The 23864-nt window shown below is 39.4% G+C and overlaps 2 protein-coding genes across 3 annotated transcripts in view; one reads left to right on the top strand and one right to left on the bottom strand.

The window, feature by feature from the left end:
- Positions 1-23864, bottom strand: part of LOC148114106 (uncharacterized) — a 69404-nt gene that overhangs the window by 1269 nt on the left and 44271 nt on the right. Inside the window, exon 2 of one of the 2 annotated variants that reach the window (XM_087892214.1) lies at positions 963-995. The exons of the other annotated variant lie outside the window; for it this stretch is intronic. Within the exon in view, the coding sequence (XP_087748340.1) occupies positions 963-995 (33 nt within the window). The remainder of the gene's footprint in view (positions 1-962; positions 996-23864) is intronic. 2 annotated transcript variants of the gene reach the window in all.
- CD79B (CD79b molecule) lies at positions 30-10299 on the top strand. Its single transcript, XM_034415998.3, has 6 exons — positions 30-589; positions 5535-5588; positions 6521-6805; positions 7641-7759; positions 8935-8976; positions 9503-10299. The coding sequence occupies exons 1-6, from the start codon at positions 520-522 to the stop codon at positions 9599-9601; spliced, it is 669 nt and encodes a 222-aa protein (XP_034271889.1). The 5' UTR covers positions 30-519; the 3' UTR covers positions 9602-10299.

The following is a 23864-nucleotide window of genomic DNA, read 5'->3' as shown; positions in this document are numbered from 1 at the left end:
CTTTTAGCAGGCAGCCCTGATCAGTATTAGGTATGGAGAAGAATTGCCTTGCAGGGACCGGTTTGCTTCTGCATTTCCCTAGTAAAATGCAGAGGAACAGCTACACTATGGGATGGCCATTGGAACAGCCAGAAGGGAGAGAAATTCCCATTCTGTGAATTTTATGCAGGAAGGAAGAAGCCACCAATCTGGAGTCTTTGGAAAGGAACCGTATGGTATAAGTAAAATAAAACAAAGCAAAGCACAATATCCACAAGAAGAGAAAAGGTGGTGAATCAGAATAACTTCCTCCACTTTCCATGTGAGACCCAGTCTCTAAGTGCAGCTCTTGCCAATCAAGTCACCCAAGGGACTATCCCATGACAACTGAATTTACATGGACAGGAAACAAGAGCTCAGCCCAGGAGCCTCAGCTTTTTGTCAAAAGAAAGAAGAAAGTGAGGGCTGAAGGTGTTTTCGCAAATCTCCGATTGAATCTAATCCAAGATACGTTCCTTCCATCTCAGCTTTTGCTCAGCTATGGCAGCTTCTTCCTTCTGGATTTGCAGGGACTTTGGGGCCACCCTGGGGCTCTTGCTTGTAGTCACAGGTATGGTTTCTTCCACCTCTTTTGGCCAAATCCATTAAAATGGTTTACAGTCCTAGGTAGCTTAATGATGTTAGTTGACTTTTTTTATGTGTTTCCCCCTCTCTCTTATGAGGCTAATCTTTTGAATTGAATGATAGGGCCTAAATCAGCAAATAAATAGATAAAAACTATGTTCATTGGCTTTTCTAAATTGATACCATTCAGATGCTAGCACTAGAATTTCCATACTGCAAGTTGACTAAGATTGGTATTGCTGATGCAAAAAGAGGAAACCATGTTAAGAAGTCTGGTCTAAATTCATAGTAGGCTGAGAGTTGGATCCCAGGTGAAGATTTGATTTATAAATAAACAAGGTACACAACCTGAAACCCACCTGGAAAAGACAGAGGTCGGTTTTCCAGTTATTCTGTGAGATTGGAGGAAAAAATACCAAAAGAGAGAAGGGGAGGGGACAAAATAAAACCAGATTAACAGAGGGATCAGCAGAAAATTCTTCTGAGAATTCAATAAAAGCAATACTGTACCAAATAAGAGATAATGGCATCCTCTAAGTTACTGAGCATGTTTAGAAATGAAGTTTTACAAAACTGTAACTAAATACCTGAAGCCACATTTTACAAAGATAGTATATCTTTTTCTCGACGGTGCAGATATTATTTGGGGATTTTGGTGGGAGATGGAAATGTCTCAAAAAGAGCCCAGAACCTTCTTCATCCTCTCCTACCTCCCCCCCTCCCCGAATTGTTCAGGGGAAATTTCACAGAAGCAGGAAAGAAAGAACTGTGTTCATTGGGCTGTGTTACCAGAACTGCAACACTTCCTGTCCAGCTGCTTTGAATGGGGAGAGAAGCTGACACGTTTGGTGTTTGCTTTCTAAAATTAGAAACTTTCTTTCTGAAGCTCCCCAGAGAAGGGCAAAGCAATGAAAATGGGTGTAAATTATTTGGTCTGAATAAAAGGATGGAAGGACTGAGACCTTGAATAATCAGATGCAGTGGAAGAATTATTTCTTGTGTAAAAGAGGTCCTTTCAGCAAATCTGGGTGTAAAATAGAATCATTTGAGTTTTTTTATTCAACAATTAATATATGAGGCCCTATCCTTTTTTCCAGACTTCTTCCTGGCCTAAATAGCACTTTTGTCAAATTAAGACTGTAGAATACTGTAAAAAACATGGCTGTTGTGAATCATACATTTCTCTCATTTTATTTCTAAAGAGTTTAAGATGGTGCACACAATATAATCCTAGCTATGAATTCTCAGAAGTAAGTTTTTTTTAAGTGCAAAGGAGATTCCTTCCAAGTAATCCTTGCATTTCAGTCTAATAATAATATTGGACTAAAGCTACCTGGCATTGCACATTTTACTTTTTAGTAAATGCACAAATAGAATTGACCAGATTTCCAGGGCAGAGATTAAGTATAACAAGACGGGATCTTTAACCCCCAATTTATACTGAAAAAGCATGCCTAAAGAATGATAAAATAACAAGAAGTGAAAAGTGAATATTATTATATTGTTTCCTGTAATAAATTAAAAAATAGTTAGCCCATGGAAATACACTGTTTTAGAAAGATTGTTATGAAGTAGATTCACATATCACACTAGCTTATGTTTTTCGTAATCATGGATTATTGAATAAACCACAGTTGTTGTGTTCACTCAGTACAATAAGGCAAAATCAAATAACATTATGGCTTAGCATGATGCATGAACCCAATCAATGGCTAGGTTTACAGACCATACTAAGCCATAATATAGTTAGTTGAATTTTTGCTTAACATATGCAATGAATCCAGTCAATTGTAGTTTATCAGTAAATCATGATTAAGAAAATACAATTAGCAAATATACCATTGTGGGAAATAGACAGTGAGTCTTGAAAACATAGAAAGTCAGACGTGTGAGGGGATAGATTAGAGGCTCTCTTGTTTTCAAAGGTATGAATACTTTAGTCTGCAAAGCTTCCTTGCAAGTCCTCGGTTCTGGATTCAGATCTCACTTAATCGCTTTCTGCTACTTGCTCTTCTCAGGGCAGCATATCCAAACAGCCAGTTTAACATACTGTCTTCTGTCCATGAGCTGGCACTATCTCAGTAGGATGGAATCCAATTCAGGAACAAGAGGGGAGAATGTGCAGTGCAAAGCAAGTTAAGAGATAGAGACTGGTGAGTTTTCTCATCCATGAGAAAAACATTCAATTGCCCTTCTGGGGCCAAGAGAAGAGGCAGGTTCTGACAAATGAATTAGAGAGGAGGACTTAGCTGTCTGTCAGAAGCTGACTGGGCGTTATTCAATTGAGTAAGAGAGACTCTCCTCTCCAGCATTCCTTACATCCTCTAGATATAACTCGGAACATCACCTGATCCCATGTATTAGATGGTGAAAGTGTCCATGGAATGGGTAGAGGTTGATGTGGGCTTGAGCAATAAAATTTCCCCATGGAATTCTTTTGCTGTTGTGCACTGCCCATCAGTGGGGGCCGAGAGGCAGATCCTTCAGTATAGTGCTTTTGCTGCTGAAATCTATGCAGGTGGCCAAGGTTCATATGAAGTACTATTCAGTTCTAATGAGCCCTCGCCCAATTCAGCACCTGTCAATTTTCTGGGTTGTCTGCAGTATCTGAACTACAGGGAAGACATCTCTCATATCCCTGAAAAACCTGCTGCCACCCCTGCAGACTTGCTGACCCAGTTCCCCTCTTCAAGACAAGGAAGGTTGAGGTAGCAAGGACTGAAGTGGAAAAACTGGAGGAATGTCAGCCAGCACACTATTGTATTTGACCTGATGACATTTGATCTCCCATTTTAGCATCCACCATGTCTGTTATCTGTTAAGTGGGCTGCCAACATACCATGCAGGGAACCTGGGATGGAAGAGGAACTATTATTTCAAGCACACTCTCCTCACCATGTGACACCACCTCCCGTCAGCCATTTCAGAGAATGTGTCCAGATAGATCCCCAACCTTCACCCCCATTTTTGAATCATCAGCTTAATTACCCCAAAGGTACTTAGGGAACATGGAAAATTCCACTTCAGCTTTGGTGGTTCAGAAAAACCTGAGGTAAACTAGCCTTGATTATGAACTGGGATTAGAGAAAGGCCATGAAGAGTAGAGAAGTCCTGAATAGCCAGCCAGCTATCTTCCAGCAGAATTTAGATAGATATCAAGTAGGTCCCTGTGGTTTTTATTAGAAAGCCATGGACCATCTTGGTCTTTGTCTACATAGTGCACTAAGTCAGACTGGCTTACACAACTCAGTAAAAAATGTCTTTGGTTGAAGGTTCATCCTCACATCCCACCTGATGGCAGCTTTTATATGAATGTCTTCATAAGGTTTGTCTTCTTATCATTCCCCAGCTCACAGAGGAGGCAATTTATGATGTTTTCAGCAGTTCTAATTTTGAAGTGGGACTTTTCCCAGCACAATATTTCCCATGGATCTGATCTTAGATGCAGCTGGTGATATGGTCAGGGATTGGTGGCGTACCTAGAATCTCTTAGCCCCATTAGACTGCTACAGAGGGTACTCCCCACTTCTGATGGCTGGTCCTTCCAAGTCCTCCATGACTGTTTTGGTCTGGGTGGCAGAAGATGTCAGACCCCTGGCTTCTACAGAAACATCTGCATACATAAGGCCTGGCCATCACTTTCCAAATCACTTGTCAGGCTTTACACAAGCTCTTCATTTAGACAAGATGGTGCTCCTTAAAAGAGTGTTAAACCTCAATATAAAAAGAGGACTGATGTTTCTTGGAAGAATTTCAACCCCATGCTCCAGAGAAGTTGGACTCAAATCAGGAAAGACTCTGCCAGTTGTTTCTGTTGATTCTGTCACCAGTGAGTGCATTACAGGCTTTCTGTTGTTTTGCTGACAAGCTATTTCAAGTAGCTGCTAAGGCATCTGTGGCTTGGTTTGGCCCCACAGCTCTGGGGCCTTTTGCACATGCATACAAATCATAATGTTGGTTTTTCTAGTAATTCTGCTTTCACCATTCTGCCCCCCACTGTTGCCTCCTCACTGATATCGCTCTGGGATTAAACTTTCTATTGTTTATATTACTTGAGGAACATCATTTTACCATCTCCACAGACTGCCACTGCACTGCCTATCACAGGCATGGCCGTTCCCTTGAACCATAGGTGAAGATGGAATTTCCTCATTATCAATTGTGTTTTCTTCTTCATCCTGCACATCACCTCTAGTCTTATGACCTATCTGAATGGCTATTTTGGGCATGGGCTTCATGCGTGACTTGGGCACTTAAGAAGGAGGTAAAGTCCCTTCCTCAGGTGCCCAGATCACTGATATTAAGGACAGCAACTGGTGGTTGGGTTTTTTTTTTTTTTTTGAAATAATAATATGCTCAGCGATAGTGATGGAAATGAAACCAGGAGAATCCACATATTAACTTTTTATCTTGTTCCACACTGAAACTGTAAAGAGAACATTTGCCATCCTGGTTTCTGAATCAGAATAGGGCTTATCTGTTCAGGTTGGGCAATTGATGCCAATGTACTTTTCTGGCAGCTCAAGGGCTGAAGGGAAGCATGTTAACATGGCTGTCTATTTATCTCCCTTGGAGGATGCACAAAGTCTTTTTGTTATATTCTGCCAAAGACCAATTTCTATCTACTCTTGCAACCTTTGTAAGATTGCAGTGAACACGGATTGGAACTGCTGAATCTTTGGGTATAATATTCAAAATATCCATCTTCACCAATCATATCTACACCCAAACACTACTGAAAGCATATCCAGCATCAAAATTTATTGAAGTGAATTTGGGGGAGGGAAATGTCGGTTCATTTTTTCCCCATTTGTTTAGATCATTCTGCTTGAAGACACAAAAGACAAACAAAAAATCAAGGAGCACCAATTTCAATTTTAGTTGAATGGGTAAACTGGCTGTTTTTCAGAGCATTTTTCCTCTTTCTCCAGGTATGACAATCACCAAAGCTTCTAGTGAAAGAAACAACATTTCTCAAAAACAAGGTATATGTGTACTTTCAAGATAATATTGTCTTCCAGTTCCTAATTCTGAAATTCCCTTGCAACATCTTTTTTCCAAGGCTGTGTTATTTGTTACTTGTAAAATGATTGCCTGATTTTGAGCATTGCTAGAGCTGTGTGGCAGCAATTTTTGGAACAATTTAGGTCCTGTAAAAGAACCCAATGTTCTCATTTATGTCAGGTCACTGGGTGCCTTATGGACCTTTGGCTCTTTCTTGGTGGACCAAATTAAGGATTGTGTTTCCACCTGTATTGTGATTGATTAAAAAGTCCTGCCAATACTTTCCCTCCCCTGTCTGGCTACCTTTTCATCCAAAGAGGCAAACTCTGTAAAGTTAAAAATTAAAAAGCCCTTTAAATCCTAAAAAGCCAATCAGAACTAAGAAAGAACCAGGCAGTGCCTGACTCTATCCAGTTCCCTGCCCCATCTGTCAGTCTCATCCCAAGGGTGAAGACAAAGCAAAATAGGTTAGAAGTCCCAATCTACTGTGCTCTGTAGATGAATGAAGACACAAACCAAATATGTATCCCAATCAAAACTAACTCTTCCCACCCTGGAACTCTCCACGGGTTTGGGAAATCTTCGCCTATCACATAAATGTTTGCCACGAAGACCTTCCTAGAAAAGAACAGCTCCGCACCTCCAGTGAAGAAGAATTGACAAACTCATTCCTCTAGTCAGGAATTAGCTGGAACTTGATACGTGCTTCAATAACTTATTTAGAGCCACCTATCTTCCTAGTATAGCATGGTCCAGATATTGACTGTGTGTAATGAACTCAGTAATGCAGCATTTCTAGAGGCAACCTGGCTGGAGAAGATTGGCAGAAAGTCCAATAAAGATATTTACCCTTCGTTTCCATCCTGCTCTCCACCTTTCTTTCCTTACTGTGGACTTTTCTTCTTTTACACAGATATAACCACTTTCACGAATGTGATAAATACACGTTTCATTGCTGCACGAGGGGGGGCCCGAATTTCCCTTAGCTGTTCTTTTGGTTCTCTGGCAAGTTGGCATAAAGAGACTGAGCAGGGCAACTCCCAAGAGATTATGAACAGCTCCAGAGTCCATGTGACCAAAAATACTTCAATGGTAATGATGCAGATCCACAAACTACAGCACACCGACAATGGTATCTACCACTGTAAGATCAAGGACTCATTGAAGCCGTCATGTGGTACTGAACTCAAAGTCATGGGTAAATCTTTAATCTTCTAAATACTGCTTCCTCTGATGCTACATGCTTGGGTGTCGCTACAGTATGTATGGACAATACTTCTTGGCACAAGGCCATACATTCTGTTTCCAGAGAAAAATATACCAGCTAATATCTGGAATTCTGTCTGTTCATACTGGAAGCCTGCCTTAGCTAGACACACAATCAAGAATAGAATAGAATAGAATAGAATAGAATAGAATAGAATAGAATAGAATAGAATAGAATAGAATAGAATAGAAGAGTTGGAAGGGACCGTGGAGGTCTTCAAGTCCAACCCCCTGCTTAGGTAGGAAACCCTATACCATTTCAGACAAATGGTTATCCAATCTCTTCTTAAAAACCTCCAGTGTTGGAACATTTACAACTTCTGGTGGCAAGTTGTTCCACTGATTCATTGTTCTCTCATTGTATCTCATTGTACATCTTTTTGGGACAGATCATTCGTGCCAAGATGTACAATAACATCAACATCACAGTCCTTACTAGCATTCTTCACTACCTTAAAAATACGTCCTTCATCTCTGCTGGCAGTAGCACCTGGCAGACATCTGATCTCTTTCAAAACCTCTGTATCCTTTTCTCAATTTACAGGATTTAAAGGATATTTAGGTATACACATGTGGTACCTAAACTGCATCACAGGATCTGAATTCTATCCTGAATATAGTACAGGACTATTTTCATTTCAAAGATGGAAATGAAAACAGTGGTCAAAACTGGATATTTCTGACAATGTAGTCCTAGAATTAGAGGGTACACAATCATGTTATGATAAAGCGCAGAAGTGAAGTGGGCTCATCTTGTTGTTTTGAAGGTATCAGCACCTATGAGCAAGTGCAGAGTCGGCACAATGTGAAAGATGCTATCATCTTAATCCAGACAATTCTTCTTGTCCTTTTTGTGAGCATACCTGTGTTGCTAACCCAAGGGAAGGTGAGTGAATGGAACATTCATAATAGCAGTTCAATTGGGGCCTTGACTGACTACTAGACTATAATCAAACTTGTGATTATAATGGTGATTTTTAATATGAGTGCATGTGGGTGGCTTCTCCACGAATAAGGGAGGGACTTTTGGGCATTTTGAAGCAGTGCAGGAATGCAGTTGCAAGTGTCTGAGGGTGCACCTTCTTATTCTCACCCCCTTTCCTCTAGAACAGTTGACTCCAGATACAAAGGTGGGCTCTTCCTTATTTTCATTCTGCAGAGTTACTAAGATCTGGCTCTTCTGGAGGAAGTTTGGGGATATTTCACTGATACATAGTGCCAGTGTAATAATATATCCGGCATGTTTATGATTCTTGTTTCATGTTCTGCTGCATTTATAAATGAACAAATGTAAAATATAGACAAATAAATAAGAAAACAGTTGAATTACTTCAGTAACGTATAAACTGGCAAATGATTAGGTATTTGAAGATTGTTGCCTCCAGAAGCAACAAATTGAGCCAACTCAAATCTGCTTAAATCAATGAAGGCTTAGAAAACTCCTGCTTTTAAGCTTGTTTCTGAGCCATGGATTCCCGCCACCTCACCTCAACCATGCCTATGGATGCCATAGCCTGATCCCTGCCATCCTCCAGATTTATTGCACTACAATTCCCATCATGAACAGACACTGAAATAAATCCTCAAAACAGAAGCTGAGGTAATGGGCTGAGGTAAAGTCAAGTGCTTTTCTTAGGATGAAGCATACAGTATATACTGTAAAAAATATGAACGCAAAGTCCAAGCAGGAAGGTATGGTAAGAGGACCTTACAAAGAAGATGGTGAGCAGAGAGTTTTCTTGGTTTTGCCCATAATCAAATAGACTTCAGAAACAATCTCAAATATTTCAAAACCAGACATTACCATAAAGTGAGCACAGAGACCAGGAAGCAACTTCTCTTTCAAATCATCACATTTCATCTCAAAGGATCTTCTCCAATTACAGTAGTTAGGCTTTTCTTTTGTCCATTAACAAAGATTTTCTAAATATGATATTTTTAATAAAACATTAAGATTACTGGATAAATAAGCTCAGCAACAATTAAAAAAGGAAAAGGATCAGGAATGCTTAGTATCAGAAGAAATATCAAGTTTGACTATATATCTCTCTAACACTTTAGGGTGACAGAAAAGATGCCTCTGGGGAGGACCATACTTATGAGGTAAGCAACAGAGTGAGAGACTCTTAATCTTAACCACATAAAAATGTATGAATTTCTCTTCATATTCCATGCTTGGCTGTCATCTTCAGGCCAGAGAACTGTAGCCAACCATGGAGAAATCTCTATTCATATGTAGAAATGTTCAATTCCCCTCTTCTCCAAGAGAGGCTTGGAAAAACCTTATCTAGAACTCTGGGGATCCACTGCCAGTTTAAACAAAAAATTCTGTCTTGGATGGATTATGGAACTAGTTGAAAATTGTACAAGTCAGCGTCTTTCATTCTTGACTTCTGTCTGAACAGTCCACCAGTCAAGAACTGGGCTGGATGGGCCTTTAGTCTCGTTGAGGATTCTTTTTATGTCCACATAGGACATCTTTTGGGCAGTTCTTTTACCGGCATGCAGAAAGAACAAAATTGAGTTGGGCGGCATGTTTCTACCCCTTCCCCCCCCAACCCCCAGTGCTTTGTTGCCCTGGCTGACACACTTTCCGTTCATTGGCTGGTTCCATTTTTCTTCTTAACAGGGGCTGACGGTTGAACTAGCTGATACGTATGAAGACATTGGTGTTTACCAAGACAGACCAGAGAAATGGGATTTGGGGGAACATCCGTGTGAAGAATGAAAAGGCTAGCAGCTTGGTCAGCCACAGCTGACTTAACCAAAGGGACACCAATTCCTGGGGGAACCAGGATCCACTGTAAAAATTCCACTTTAGAGAAGCTTTTAAAATGTGCTTATCTCTTGCTTGCAGCCACTCTGCTAGAAACTACTAAAAAGAAGCATTCACAATCTCCCGATTCCCTGGGATTGTTGAATCAAAGACATTCAAATGGGGAGAAGGGAGAAGGCAGCCAGAGACAATTTGAGGCACACCATAAAAATGAAAGCAAAAAGAGTTGAGAAGATAAATGAATTTGTGAGTAGATGGCCTTTCTGGTTTGAGTTCGTTCAACATTCCCTTCCCCAAAAGGCATTTTTTCTAATTGAGCATTTCCTGCTCTTGTTCCCAACTGGCTAGGCAACAGAGGATTGAATCTAATAAACTAGTATCTAGCATCACATTGCTTCAGTTTTTTTAACCCAGGACACTCCAGATGGTCTGGGACTTCTGCTCCCAGAATTCCTTACCAAGATGACTATGGTGAAAATATCTGGAATATATTAGCTATATAGGACATAATGTTTTCTACTGAGATTTTGCAGTTAGGATTTTCCTTCTTTAGGCTCATGTTTTAAAAAAATGTCTCTAGCATCCTTATGAAAGAATTTCAAACATATATGCTGAACTTTTTAAAATAATAAAAAAACGTTTAATACTAATGGGTTTCCTTCTCCAAATTTTGACTTAGTATATTACTTCTTTGTTTCAGGAGCATGAGAAAAAAAGTGTGTTTTCACATTTCTACAGTACAGAAATCTGAAGATGTAACATTTTTAACTTAATATGCATAACCAACTTCTTAGGGATAACCTTTTCCATCTATTATGTTTTTGGTCTATGGTAGCTCCAAGTGCCTTCCAGCTGGGTTGATTTTAAACAATCAGCATGGGCAGTTGCCAGTGCTGGGTGAAGATCACAAAAGTTTAATTCAAACATATCTGGAAGGCACCAGGTTGGAAGAATGATATATTATGGTAAGGGCTGCAGAGGTTTTTATTCCTCGGTGAACACATCTGTTAAACACCTTCAGAAATTGCATTTTGAAAACCAAAGTTTTTTTAAAAATCCTTTTTGAAGTAGAGATCTAGTCACTTTTGGCAAGCACAGAGGCTTTGCTAAAAACCAACCTGGTCAGAGATATTTTGCTGCCCAAAATGGAACAACTGTGTTTGTGTAGACATCTATTTCCAATACTAAAATAGTGAAAGGCTTGTTGTGAATTGATAACACAAGCTGCACCTTTTGTTCTAATGTTGCACACAGGATATCTAAGGGCCAAGATTTGTGTTGCGATGTTTTGCAAATTTAGCACTTCTTCTGAAACACCTACATGTCTCTTGTTCCTCATCCAGATCAAGTGTTTCCAGTGAACGCTTGAGACAGAAGGTACTGTCAGCGATTTTTCCATTGCTTGACCAGAAAAAGTCCATAAGAAAACAATAACTAACCCTGTATTATCCTTTCATACTTGCTAAGGTTACCCTGCCACTAAACACTCTTCACATCAAGAAAGTGGCAATTCAACCCACATACCACATATAAAACACATATACAGTTATCATATCCACTGCCCCCAAATGTCCTTTTAACTGTTTCAGGGATGCTCAATTTCATACTGTTTGGGCATGTTTTTCTGCAAACTACTGACTGGAACCATTTACTTCCTGTTTTTTCACAAAGCATAGCTAAATACCTTCTCTTTTCAGAAAAGAAAATGGATGAAGTAGCCTCATGCACAGACAAAACCAGAGAGTCAAAAAGTTAATTTTCATAATTCAGTTTCAGTTCTGCCTACTATGCCTTTCCTTCTCTGTTTCTACCTCTCTGCATTTTTCAATTTATAATGACTCTCAAAGCTGGGATTCAAATTCAGCTGTACTTAAAAGTCAATGTTCCACTTTTTCTTTCCAGTATGTGAGAAGTTATCCTGAGCCAGCTAGACCCAAAGCCTGTTTTATGCCAACTGAAAGACAGATAAGGGAGCACAAGGCTATCAATGACCATCAGTCACAACAGTCCCTGCAGAGGCAGTTTCCTGTGGATCTCAGATAAGAAAATGCTACCCCCCCCCTTATTTTTACCATTGCCTGCAATCCTCAGTTAACTCCAGAAGGGACAAGAGATTGGCCAATTGTTGTAGCTATATGGAGAAATAGTAAGAACCAGAGTCACCTCTTCCACCATGACACAGGTAAGCAACAAGCAGTAGTCCCTTAGCAACTATCTTGAGCTTCTGACTTTCTGCTTTTGAAAATTAAAGAGGAAAACACATGGAAATTGAATTATACAACAACAAATTGGAAAAAGATATGGAAGGAAGGAAGACCCTGCAAATCATCAAAATCCCACTGCAGCCTTCAAGCCCAACCACCAGTATAAAGGATGTGGACTCATTCAGAGTTGTGTTATGTCCCACAAGGCTCAAGCTAGTCTCCGAAGTAAGGGACATGACTGACTCCTGCTTAACCCAAATCTTTAATTTAGTTATTTAAAACAATTGTGTTCCATTCTTCATTACTGCTTAATATTTTGGAAAGGAATAATAAATTGTTTAAGGACTAAATACACAAAATGAATTAGATATTGGCTTAGTCATACTTAGAGCAGACTTATAAATGTGAATAAATAGTGAATACAGATAAATATAACCAATACAAACAAAAGGCTTCCATAATATTTTAAAAGTGGGAACAGGTCTTGAAACAAAAATTTAAGAAACACTGAATTAGAGAGACCTTTGCCATCTTAGTTCTATGCTGGGACTGAAACCAAACAAAAAGGAAAATATTTAGTCCATAATAATTATTAAATACAGCCTCATTCTGAGAATACCTCTTAAGAAGACCCCTTCTTAGCAGCCTCCTTCAAGACTGTTTGCATAACCTTTCTGAAGTCAGGCAGTATCAGTGATATTTAAGATAGTAATTATGATTCTGTCTAATTAATCAAACCAAGTCTATTTGCTACATTCCACAATAAACTTGCTCAGATTCCTTATGGGTGGAGTCCCTGAAGGCGATTGGAGCAGCGTCTGAGTATTGTCTCAGATTCCTTTTGACCTGTGAAAAAGGTGCTTTCTAACATGGTCCTATCACTTTTGGGTTCAATCTATGACCCTCTTGGTTCCTGCAAGGGGGCATGATGAACTAGATCTATGAAGTTGTTACTGCCTGACTTTAGAACAGATTATGCAAACAATCTCAAAGGAGGCTGTGATGCATCTCTCTTTAACAGGTGTTCTCAGAATCTAGCTGTATTTAATAACTATTATGGCTTAAATATATTCCGTTCTGTTTGGTTTCAAGCCCATGCTGGAACTAAGATAGTAACAGTCACTCTAGTTCAGTGTTTCTTAAATTTTTGATTCAGGACCTGTTTCCACTATTTTGTTTGTATGGGTTACATTTAACTGTATTAACTATATTAAAAATTATTCATATTTGTAGGTGGATTGTCAGTTTTGTGAGAGGAAGGAAGCAGCAGGCGAAGCTAGAGAACATTACCTCTAGTTTTTGAGAATTAGCATAGGGTCTCTAAGGGTTGTTCGCGCTCTCCATTGCTCTTCTCTCTATATATACCAATGACTGCATCTCAAGGGAAACCTCTGTTAAAGTACCGATAGCCCAATCTGCCCCAAGATTCTGCCTCAATTTACTTTCCCAATAAGCAACTGAACTGGATGATCATTTAAAAGCAGTACTCTGAAAAACTGGAATCTCCCTATGGAAAGGGAGAGCCTTGAGACCCATCTTATGTTCCTTTTTATAATTAACATGACAAAGAAAATGCAAGAGGAAAGTTGATTGGACAAGATAAAAATAATGTCTTCTTTGCATAGGAAATCAGATACACGTAGTCAAACACGTTACATATTTGTATGCCATAATATCACACATGTTCATTAAAATGAGATTATGTCAGAAGGAGCATAAATTATAAGAAATATGGTTGTTTGGAGTTCACAATGAGACAAATCTAACCCTATCTTATCAGGAGAGAGTCTCCAGCCAGTCTATCTTTTCAGTTTAGGAATGTTAAAAACTATCAATTCCAACAGTGATAGGATAAAAAGTTTTCTTACATTCCAGTCTGTAATGAGCCTGAACATCATTTTAAAAAACATAAAATAAGTCAAAGTAAAATACAAAGTAACTATGTTGGTTAACAAGTTACAAAATCCATACCATGTGCCCCTAATAATCCTCTCCCCCCTTTGATGCTAAAGGGCAAACAAAATATGGTCTTGCAGCATCACTAAAAAGAAAATAACGATAAACAAAAGCCTAAGGAGTTTGGATCAACAGTATTAGGGACCAAATGCACAGAAGTTTCAATTTAGGAAAGAAGGAATAGAAGCCTTGTGGAAAATAGCTCACAAAAGGTGCAGTGTATAGGGTAGGCATTCTGACTAAGGAAAAAACAAGTCAAAATCCCTAATATAATAATTAAAATAAAAACACCTAAAATGATGGCAATTATGTTAAGATAGATAACCAGGAAGGAGTAGATTTGGGGGTTTTTTTAATGAAGGAAAAAGAGGAAGCAACACATACTACAATATAAAAAATAGCCAAAACTAAAATCTACCAAAAAAGCCAAACCCCTAACTGTGGTAAAAGGCATGAAGTATTTAGTGCACAAACACCTCCTATGTTTGCCTATAAAAAATCGAGGGCCGTGTGGTTCCAAACAGCAATTAGAGATACAGAGGAGACTTCAGTTGGTATTATCCTAATGGCATTGACTGTAACATAGACATAGATTACAAGTGATACAGAAATAAGGAGAAGGGCAATGCCAATTGAATAACCCCAAACCAGGCAAATATCATGTATAAGATAATACTGTATAAGGTAATATTATATAAGCAACAGGCTCACACATCCAAAATTAACAATCCTTTGGAGTTTTTCTGGTTTTTCAGCACAGCAGAGATGTTAAAAGTTCAATTTCAGTATGTCATATTCCCAACAAAAATGACTATTATGTGGGGGGACATACAATATACGCAAGAAGAATAGATCTTCATGAGTCATCCAAGTGACTGAGAAATAAGATGTATCAAGAAAAAATGGGGCCTTAAAAGATTGGGAAACAATTTGGAATAGAAATGATTAATTAACGAAATCAGCAAAATATAAAGAGAACTGATTTAAAATGTTCTATCGCTGGTATTTGGCACCCTCTAGATTAGCAAAAATATATCCAAATCATAGCCCAAACTGTTGGAAATGTAGACAAAAGCAAGGTACCTTCTTTCATACATGGTGGTTACGTTTCGAAACAAAAAATCATTGGAAGGAAATTCACTTTTAGTTAGAGGAAATAACAGGCTTCCACACTGAATACAGCCCGGAATTGTTTCTCCTAGGGATAATGAAAAGGAAATATGACAAAAAACAACAACATATATCATTCTATACATAATAACTGTGGCTAGGCTGGCCTTTGCACAATGTTGGAGAAGTACAAATATACCCTCTGAAGATTTGATAATTAAAAAAGTATTTGATTGCGCCGAAATGGACAAATTGACACTTGAATTGAAAGGATTGATCAACTCAGAATACCATGCGATATGGGAGAAATGGTACAATTAGATCAAAAATAGGAAAATGGGGGAAAACCAGATAAAGTAGAAGTAGTTTTAGTAAAAATGTATAGAGTATAGGTGAATTGTAGTGTTAAGATATATAAATGGTTACAATTGTGCACAAAAGGTAAATAAGAATTGTTTAATTGTTCAAAATTAATAAAATAAATTTAAAAAAAAAGAAAAAGAAAAAATGGGGCTATGAAGAGTTAAGAACTCCCAACAAAAAGGGATGCCCTCCATAGGTGGTGTAACACATTTAGAAATCTGCCAGCTTTAAACATACAAGGTAAGAGGTCATATTTTTTAAAAATAGCCTTCAAAGTCAATAGGTGATCTTGGTATAATATTGGCCACCTTGTTTAGCATGTTCCATGCTATGCAGTCCTTCTATTCCATGGAACAAGAAATCCTTTTGTAGAAAGAAAAAAAATATTCCACTTCCCACCATCCAGTCAGAGCTGAAGAAGCTTCTAGGATGGGAAGCAAATGTCTTCAAACAAAAACCAGGAAGTCCAGTTGCCTCTTGAAAAAGTACTTTTGGGACAACCATGACCTGGATGACTGAGCATCTCCTTAGACATTTAGAAAGAAAGTGTAAATACAAGGTCAATTATTCCCACAAGTTACTATCCTCATAATCTGCAAGTATTCCCTGAAGGTTCACTTGGTGGGGTTTCTCTAAGGTATAGGTTGCCTATAAATATATTTTAAATACATGGAACACCAACAATAAATACACATAATCAATGAAATCATATAAGTAGTTACATACATACATATCATTTCAGGGTGGGGAAGGTCAAGAGGGCCTAGTATTTCTGACCACACAAGGCCTCCCCCGATCCACTAAGATATCTCATGCTTCCCCCTCTCCCTCCCCATCCTGTCCAACTGGGTCACTTACCTTACATAGATCTCGATGATCAATGGAGCTGTCTCTTCTCTAACCTCTCTGCCATGATTTTGCCTTGAGCAAAGACTTACGGAGGCCTGCAGGGACAAGAGATTGCATCCCTATAGGCTCTGGTCAGTTTTGCAAAAAGCCTTTGCTGATGAGAATAAAGCCCAGGAGGGGCAAGCACATCTCTCCGGGCCTCCATTCTCATCGGCAAAAGGTCTTTCCTCAAGTCTTTGATAATGTGAACGGAGGCTGGGAGGGGTGCCTGTGTCCTTTTGGGCCTCCATTCTCATAGGGAAAGCCTTTGCCAATGAGAATGGAGGCCAGGAGGGACACGCATGCAAGATCCCCTCTCCACCAAGTCATGCAGAGTAAAAAATTAATACAAAACTTTTGCTTTCAGAGAACTATAACAGCCCTCAAAGAATAAAACAGGAGGGAAATTGCCATAACATTTTCATGAAAAATTAAATAGAATAGAATAACAGAGTTGGAAGGGATCTTGGAGGTCTTCTAGTCTGACCCCCTGCTTAGACAGGATACCCTACACCACTTCAGACAAATGGTTAGCCACTCTTTTCTTAAAAACTTCCAGTGTTGGAGCATTTACAGCTTCTGGAGAAAAGTTGTTACACTGATTAATTATTCTAACCGTCAGGAAATTTCTCCTTATTTCTAAGTTGCTTCTCTCCTTGATTAGTTTCCACTCATTGCTTATTTTTGGAAAATAGCTTGATTCCCTCTTCTTTGTGGCAGCCCCTGAGATATTGGAACACTGCTATCATGTCACCCCTAATCAGGGGTGAAATCTAAAATTTTTTGCTACTGGTTCTGTGGGCGTGACTTAATTAGTGGGTGGGGCTTGGTAGTAAGGTGACTGGGAGGGCATGGCTTGTTGGTCAGGTGGGCGTGGCCAAATCAATGTCACTTCTTTGCCCTTTTTTAACCTACAAAACACAACACAACACAACTGGCTCACCCACGATATAAAAGCAGCTGTGCTAGACCCAAAATGGCCCCTGAAATAAGCAGGAACCTCACACAGCCACAAAAAAAACACCAAAAAACAACTTTCACATTTTACACACACACAACACAACACAACTGGCTCACCCACAATGTAAAAGCCGCTGTGCTAGTCCCAAAATGGCCCCTGCAACAAGCAGGAACCTCACACAGCCACAAAAGCCCAAATAAAAAACAACTTTCACACTTTACACACACAAAATTCCACATACAGCTTTGTGAGATTTTGTGTGTTTGTGTAGTTAGAGTGAAACACTACAGAAACACAAAATCTCAGAAAGCTGCACAAATATTATTTTATTTTATTTTTATTTTTATATAAAAGCAGCTAAATTTAAAACTTCCTAAACTTTAAATGGTTAGGTCTAAAAAAGGAACAGCTAAAAAAAACCCCAATTAACTATTTTTTTAAAGCTCCCAAAGGGGGAAAAAACTTACCCAATAGAACAGGGGTCTCCAACCTTGGCAACTTTAAGACTTGTAGACTTCAACTCCCAGAATTCCTCAGCCAGCTTTGCTTTGCTGGCTGAGGAATTCTGGGAGTTGAAGTCCACAACTCCCTGCCTGCTTGATTGCAGGCAGGGAGATTCAGTTGCTTGCTGATGCAATGGATTTCAGAGATTACAGCAGCTAAGGTAAGCAAGCTGAGGGGGGGAGGGGGAGGGATTTTTGCTACCGATTAGCAGGCAACTCAGCTGGGGTTGTCAGAGCTTGACTCGTCAGAGCCATTTAAAAGAAAAAAAAGGCTTTGATGATCGCACGGCTCAGCTGGGCATGGGGGGCGGGGGCAGGGATTTTTGCTACCGGTTCTCCGAACTGCCCACCGCCATCGCTAACTACTCGCCCGAGCCGGTCCAGACCGGGAGCATTTCACCCCTGCCCCTAATCCTTCTTTTCATCAGACTATATATACCCAGTTCGAGCAACCGTTATTTATATGTTTTAGCCTCCAGTGCTCTAATCATCTTTGTTGCTCTTCTCTGCACTCTTTATAGAGTCTCAACATCTTTTTTACATCGTGGCAACCAAAACTGGATGCATTCCAAATGTGGCCTTACCAAGGCATTATAAAGTAGTATTAACACTTCACGTAATCCAGGGGTGGGTTCTAAAATTTTTTACTACTGGTTCTGTGGGTGTGGCTTATTTTGTGGGTGTGGCTTGATGGTCATGTGACAATTATTTAGGATTTAGCAGAGGTACTGGTCTACCAGGCTTTTAAATGCTTGCAGAGCTGTACCGATCTACCCATTTATTTTTTGCAGGCACTGGTCTACCCATTTATTTTTGCAGGCACTGATCTACTCATATATTTTTGCAGGCACTGGTCTATTCATTTGTTTTCTTTTACCACTGATCAGCTGTAGTGCGGCCCTTTGAAGCCCCACAGCAACAGTTTGAACAGATTTTTTCCCTCTAGCCATCAGCTGGGACTCAGGAGGCAGCAATAGATTGGGGGTGGGGCCAAGTAAAAGGTAAGAATAATGCGGGGGGAGCGGGGGGGCAGGGGCCAGAACCGGTTCGGTGACATCACATCATCACCGCTACTGGCTCAGGAGAACCGGGCCGAACCGGGAGGAACCCACCACTGACGTGATCCTAATTCTATCCTTTTTTGGCAGCTGCAGCACACTGCTGGCTCATATTTAAATGTTTGTCTACTAGGACTCCAAGATTCCTCTCACTGTTACTACTATTGAGCGAGGTACCACATATACTGTACCTGTGCATTTTGTTTTTCTTGCCTAAATGTAGAACCTTATTTTTTTCACCAGTGAATTTCATTTTGTTAGCTAGGGCCTAGTGTTCAAGTCTGTCAAAATCCTTCTGTATCTTAAGCCCATCTTCTGGAGTTTTGGCTATTCCTGCTAAGTTGGTGTGGTCTACAAATTTGATGAGTTCCCCATCTATCCCTTCGTCCAAATCATTGATGAAGATGTTGAAGAGCACTGGGCCTAAAACAGAGCCCTGGGGTACTCCACTGCATACTTCCCTCCATGTAGATGCAGTTCCATTGAGGACTACACATTGAGTGCGGTTGGTTAGCCAGTTACAAATCTATCTGGTAGTGAAGCTGTCTAACCCACATTTTTCTATTTTATCAAGTAGTAGGTTATGGTCTACTTTATCAAATGCCTTACTGATATTCAAGTAAATTATATCGACGGCATTCCACTGGTCCACTAATTTTGTCACTTTGTCAAAGAATGCAATAAAGATTAGTCTGGCATGATCTGTTTTTGACAAAGCCATGTTGGCTTTTGGTTATAACTTTGTTTGCTTCTAGGTGTTTTCTGATTCATTGCTTGATTATCTTTTCCAGAATCTTCTCTGATATTGAGGTCAGAATGATAGGTCTGTAGTTTCCTGGATCTAGTTTTTTTTTTCCTTTTTTGAAGATGGGAACTATATCAGCTCTTTTCCTGTCCTCTGGCAGGGAAACTGGTGCTTAAACTGGGGCTTCTCTGCTGATATAATTTATGCTAAGGAAATCACGTTGCTGGCAACTGCCTAGGTTTTCTTTGGCAACAGATACAGAAGTGGCTTGCCAATGCCTCCTTCCTAGAGCTGAGGGGGAAAAAATGACCAGCCCAAAATTACCCAGCTAGCCCTCATGGCCAAAGAAGGATTTGAATTCAGAGTTTTCCAGCTTTGTAGCCTGAAACCAAATTGATTCTCTATAATGGCTCCAAGGAAAAGGAAACAAATTGAGCACATCCAGTAAAAAGCAACTAATCACTTATTTTGCAGTAGCAAAGAGTTCTAAAGACACATGCTATATCAGATGTTAAATAAAATTTTCATAGGAGTGTTAATTTGACTAGAATGCCCTCTAATGTATTATTAAGGATAAATCCAGATTAAAATGCAAAGGAAAATATTGAAGTTTCACACAAAAACAAAATGTCAGAGTTGTATGACACCTTAGAGGTCTTCTAGTCCAACCCCCTAATGAAGCAGGAAAATCTATCCATTTCAGACAAATGCTTGTCTAATTTCCTCTTAAAAACCTGTATTAATGAAACACCCACAACTTCTGGAGACAATCATCTTGATTAATTAGACTTACAGTCAGGAAATTTTCGTTAGCTCTAGGTTGGTTGATTAATTTCCAGCTATTGCTTATTTTTCTGTTTTTTAGTACTTTAGTACTTTTAAAACTAAGTTGATCATTCCTTTTGTGGCAGCCTGTTAGGTATTGGAATACTGCTACTATATTTGCATTTTAGTAAACTAAATACACCCATTTCCTGCAGACTAAAGCAAACAGAAATTACCTCTCTCTCTTTGTTTTTGTTTTTTTTTATGTGAGGGAAAGTAGATATCAGTGTCACAGTTCCCCACCCTTCTCAGGCAAGTGTAAGGTTGTAACTAAGCAACAAGAAAAAAAAGGGATTAAAATGAACAGAAAAAGCTGCACCCCCTTTCCTTTTCAGACACAATTACAAAGGCAGAATGAGATTTGCATTGCCTTAATATTCTGTCCAGCAGTTAATTTTAACTATGTCCCTTGGGTCTTTTGTAGGCAGGCAGGCAGGCAGGCAGGCAGGGAGACAGAGAAAGAGAGGGGGGGAGAGGGAGAGAGAGAAAGAAAGAAAGAAAAGAAAGAAAGAAAGAAAGAAAGAAAGAAAGAAAGAAAGAAAGAAAGTTCACACTCAGACATTGAACTGTTTGTTCAAATTTTAACAAGATCATCATAACCTTTTTTTCTTGCTAGCATAAGCTCTATTGTTATTTTTGTACTTCCGCTGCTTGTGGTTTCAGCTGGCATTCAGGCTCGCTAGGCTTGTGATTTGACACAGCTGATTCTTAGCTATTAGCTGCTACATACAGATAATTTTGAAACACCTTATAATTGTCCCATTTGACATATCAAGCATTTACCTTTTTGGAAACAATAGAACTCAATTTTCCTAAAAATGATAATTATTTTTTTAAATGATTATTTTCCTTATATATAACACAAGTGATCAGAGGGGAGTAGGGGACCAATGCCTCCCAATGTTCACCAAATGTACCTCTAATTATGCCAACTATTATTAAATTAAATTTCCCTCTAAATAATGTATGATAAAAGTTCTTCCTCTTGATTATGTTAATGTAAATTCTTCTATCCTTTGATTGGCAGAAAAAAGGCCAAAGTAAAATGAACTGCCCTAAGAGAACCAGTTTAGAGGCAAATACAAACCACTTCCAAAATCTTGCCAAGAAAACTTCGGGGACTAATTCAATGAGCCACTAGAGACAAAAACTGACTTGAAGGCAGCAAAATGAAACAAAACAAAAGAGTGAAGAATGGCTTAGCCAGCTTGTTTAGTGACGGGACACTCATAGGTACTGTTTGATAGTCTTTCCCTTTCCCTCAACAATTGATAGCAATGATCTGTTCTAAGCCTGGGTATTTAAATGGAAAAGTATTTGAAACATATATATATATATAATATATATATGAAAAATATGTATCTCTAAAGTTCCTGCAAAATTATGTACAGATAGTCCTCGACCTACGATCACAATTGAGCCTAAAATTTCTGTTACTTTGTTAAGTGAGTTTTGCCCCATTTTACAACCTCTCTTATCACATTTGTTAACTCAATCACTGTAGTTGATAACTAAGTAATATGATTGTTAAATGAATCTGGCTTCCCCATTGACTTTGTTTGTCAGAAGGTCACAAATGTGATCATGTGACCTCAGGACACTGCAACCATCATAAGTCAGTGCTAAGTATCTGAATTTCAATTACATGACAATGGGGATGCTGCAATGGTCTTAAGTATGAAAAACAGTCATGCCATTTCTTCCAATGCCATTGTAATTTTGAACGGTCACTAAATGAACTGTTGTAAGTCAAGGACTACTGCAGATCTCTAGTCCTTTTCACTTTGTTATATTCATGAATTCAAGCCTGAGTTATGAAAGTCAACAGGGTGACTTTGAGCCAGTCCCTCTCTCTCAACCCAACCAGCCTTACAGGATTGTTGTTGCGGGAAATAGGAGGAAGGCAGTGGTGGGATTCACTGGTTGTAACAACTGGTTCACTTCGCGTGCCCTTCGGAGGCCGGAAATGGGCCCGTTTCTAGACTTCTGGTAGGCCCATTTTTCTCCCTCTCCAGGCTCCAGAGGCTTTCCTGGACCTCCAGGAGGGCAAAGACTGCCTCCCTGGGACACTGGAGGCCCTCTGGAGGTCGGAAACAGGTGCATTTCCATACTTCCCGGTAGGCCCATTGTTCACTCTCCCCAGGCTGCAGAGGCTTTTCTGCAGCCTCCAGGAGGGCGAAAACGCCCTCCCCCAGGCTTCGGAGGCCCTCCAGAGGCTGGAAATGGGCCTGTTTTCAGGCTTCTGGTAGGCTTGTTATTCACCCTCCCAGAATTTCGGTGTGTGCCCTGCACTTACCTGGCATCCAAAACAGGCCACGTGGAAACTCTTGGGAGAGGAGGGGCAGGTTCAGCCAGTCCTTGGAACAACCAGTTCGGCGAACCAGATTAAAATTAACATCTGGATCACCTGAACTGGTGCAAACCAGTTGAATCCCACCCCTGGAGGAGGTATACTGGATACGTTCCCTGTCTTGAGTTATTTGTAAAAATAATAAAGGAGAATAGGATAGGATGTATTATTTGTAAAAATAATAAAGGAGGATAGGATAGGATAGGATAGGGTAGGGTAGGGTAGGGTAGGGTAGGGTAGGGTAGGGTAGGGTAGGGTAGGGTAGGGCAAAATAGGATAACTTTATTGTCATTTTGAATGTACACTAATCAGCATACATTAAAATGAAATTTTGTCGCATAAAGCTCTCAAAGGGTCACTATCTCCAATATACGCTAAGCATGACAAAATAAATAAATAAACAAACAAATAAATATGCATATGCCCACATATATTATATGACTCAGAGCAACAATACTATCTAGTTCTGATGTATACATGTACATAGCGAGAAAAATGAATCTTGCGAATTAACCAGACGGATGGCATAAGGAACAAAGCTGTTCCAGAATTTGGTAGTCCTGCTGGAAATACTTTGAAACCTGCTCCCAGAAACAGACCATAAAGTGGGTGTGTGGAATCTCTAACAATACTTTGAACTCTAAGCACATAGTGCTTATAAGCCGTATCCTGAATAACAGGAAGTGAGCTTCTTATAATTTTCTTGGCTGTCCTTACCACTCTCTGTATGAACTTTCTATCTTAGGCACTACTGCCGTTGAACCAAATAGTAATGCAGTTTGTTATAACGCTCTCCATCACTCTATAAAAAGTGGCCAGGATAGAAGGAGAAAGATATACTCTCCTCATCTAATGCAGGAAATGCAGACACTGGTTTGCACGCTTCAAGGATGATGTATGGAGAGACCAATTCAGATTATTAGTTAACTGCACCCCCAGATACTTAATACTATTGACCACCTCTACAGCTGAATTCTTCATACCTAATGGAGTATGACTATGCTGGCTCTTCCTAAACTCTACAATGATCTCCTTTGTTTTATTAACATTTAGAACATTTAGTCCACCAGAGTCTTCACCTCTTTCCTATAAGGAATACAAATAAAAAAATAAATAAATTCTCAAGACAACTTAATAGTACATGGTAACTTTAAAATGCCTTTTTAAAATGTTTCCTTAAGTATATGTGTACTTTCTAGTATGGATTATTGTCCATTGAAAAATTAGAAGCAACCTAACCACATAGAACAAG

This window comes from Pantherophis guttatus, chromosome 4 (genome assembly GCF_059756535.1).
Source record: "Pantherophis guttatus breed Tessera chromosome 4, ASM5975653v1, whole genome shotgun sequence".
NCBI lineage: Eukaryota > Metazoa > Chordata > Lepidosauria > Squamata > Colubridae > Pantherophis > Pantherophis guttatus.
This window is presented reverse-complemented; position numbering and strand designations above follow the sequence as displayed.

Bases quoted from the DNA above. Each gene is read 5' to 3' on its own strand.
- CD79B (XM_034415998.3), top strand. From the start codon at position 520: ATGGCAGCTTCTTCCTTCTGGATTTGCAGGGACTTTGGGGCCACCCTG. The intron at 590-5,534 runs GTATGGTTTCTT...CTCTTTCTCCAG, and splicing joins GCTCTTGCTTGTAGTCACAG to GTATGACAATCACCAAAGCT. The intron at 7,760-8,934 runs GTGAGTGAATGG...CTAACACTTTAG, and splicing joins TGTTGCTAACCCAAGGGAAG to GGTGACAGAAAAGATGCCTC.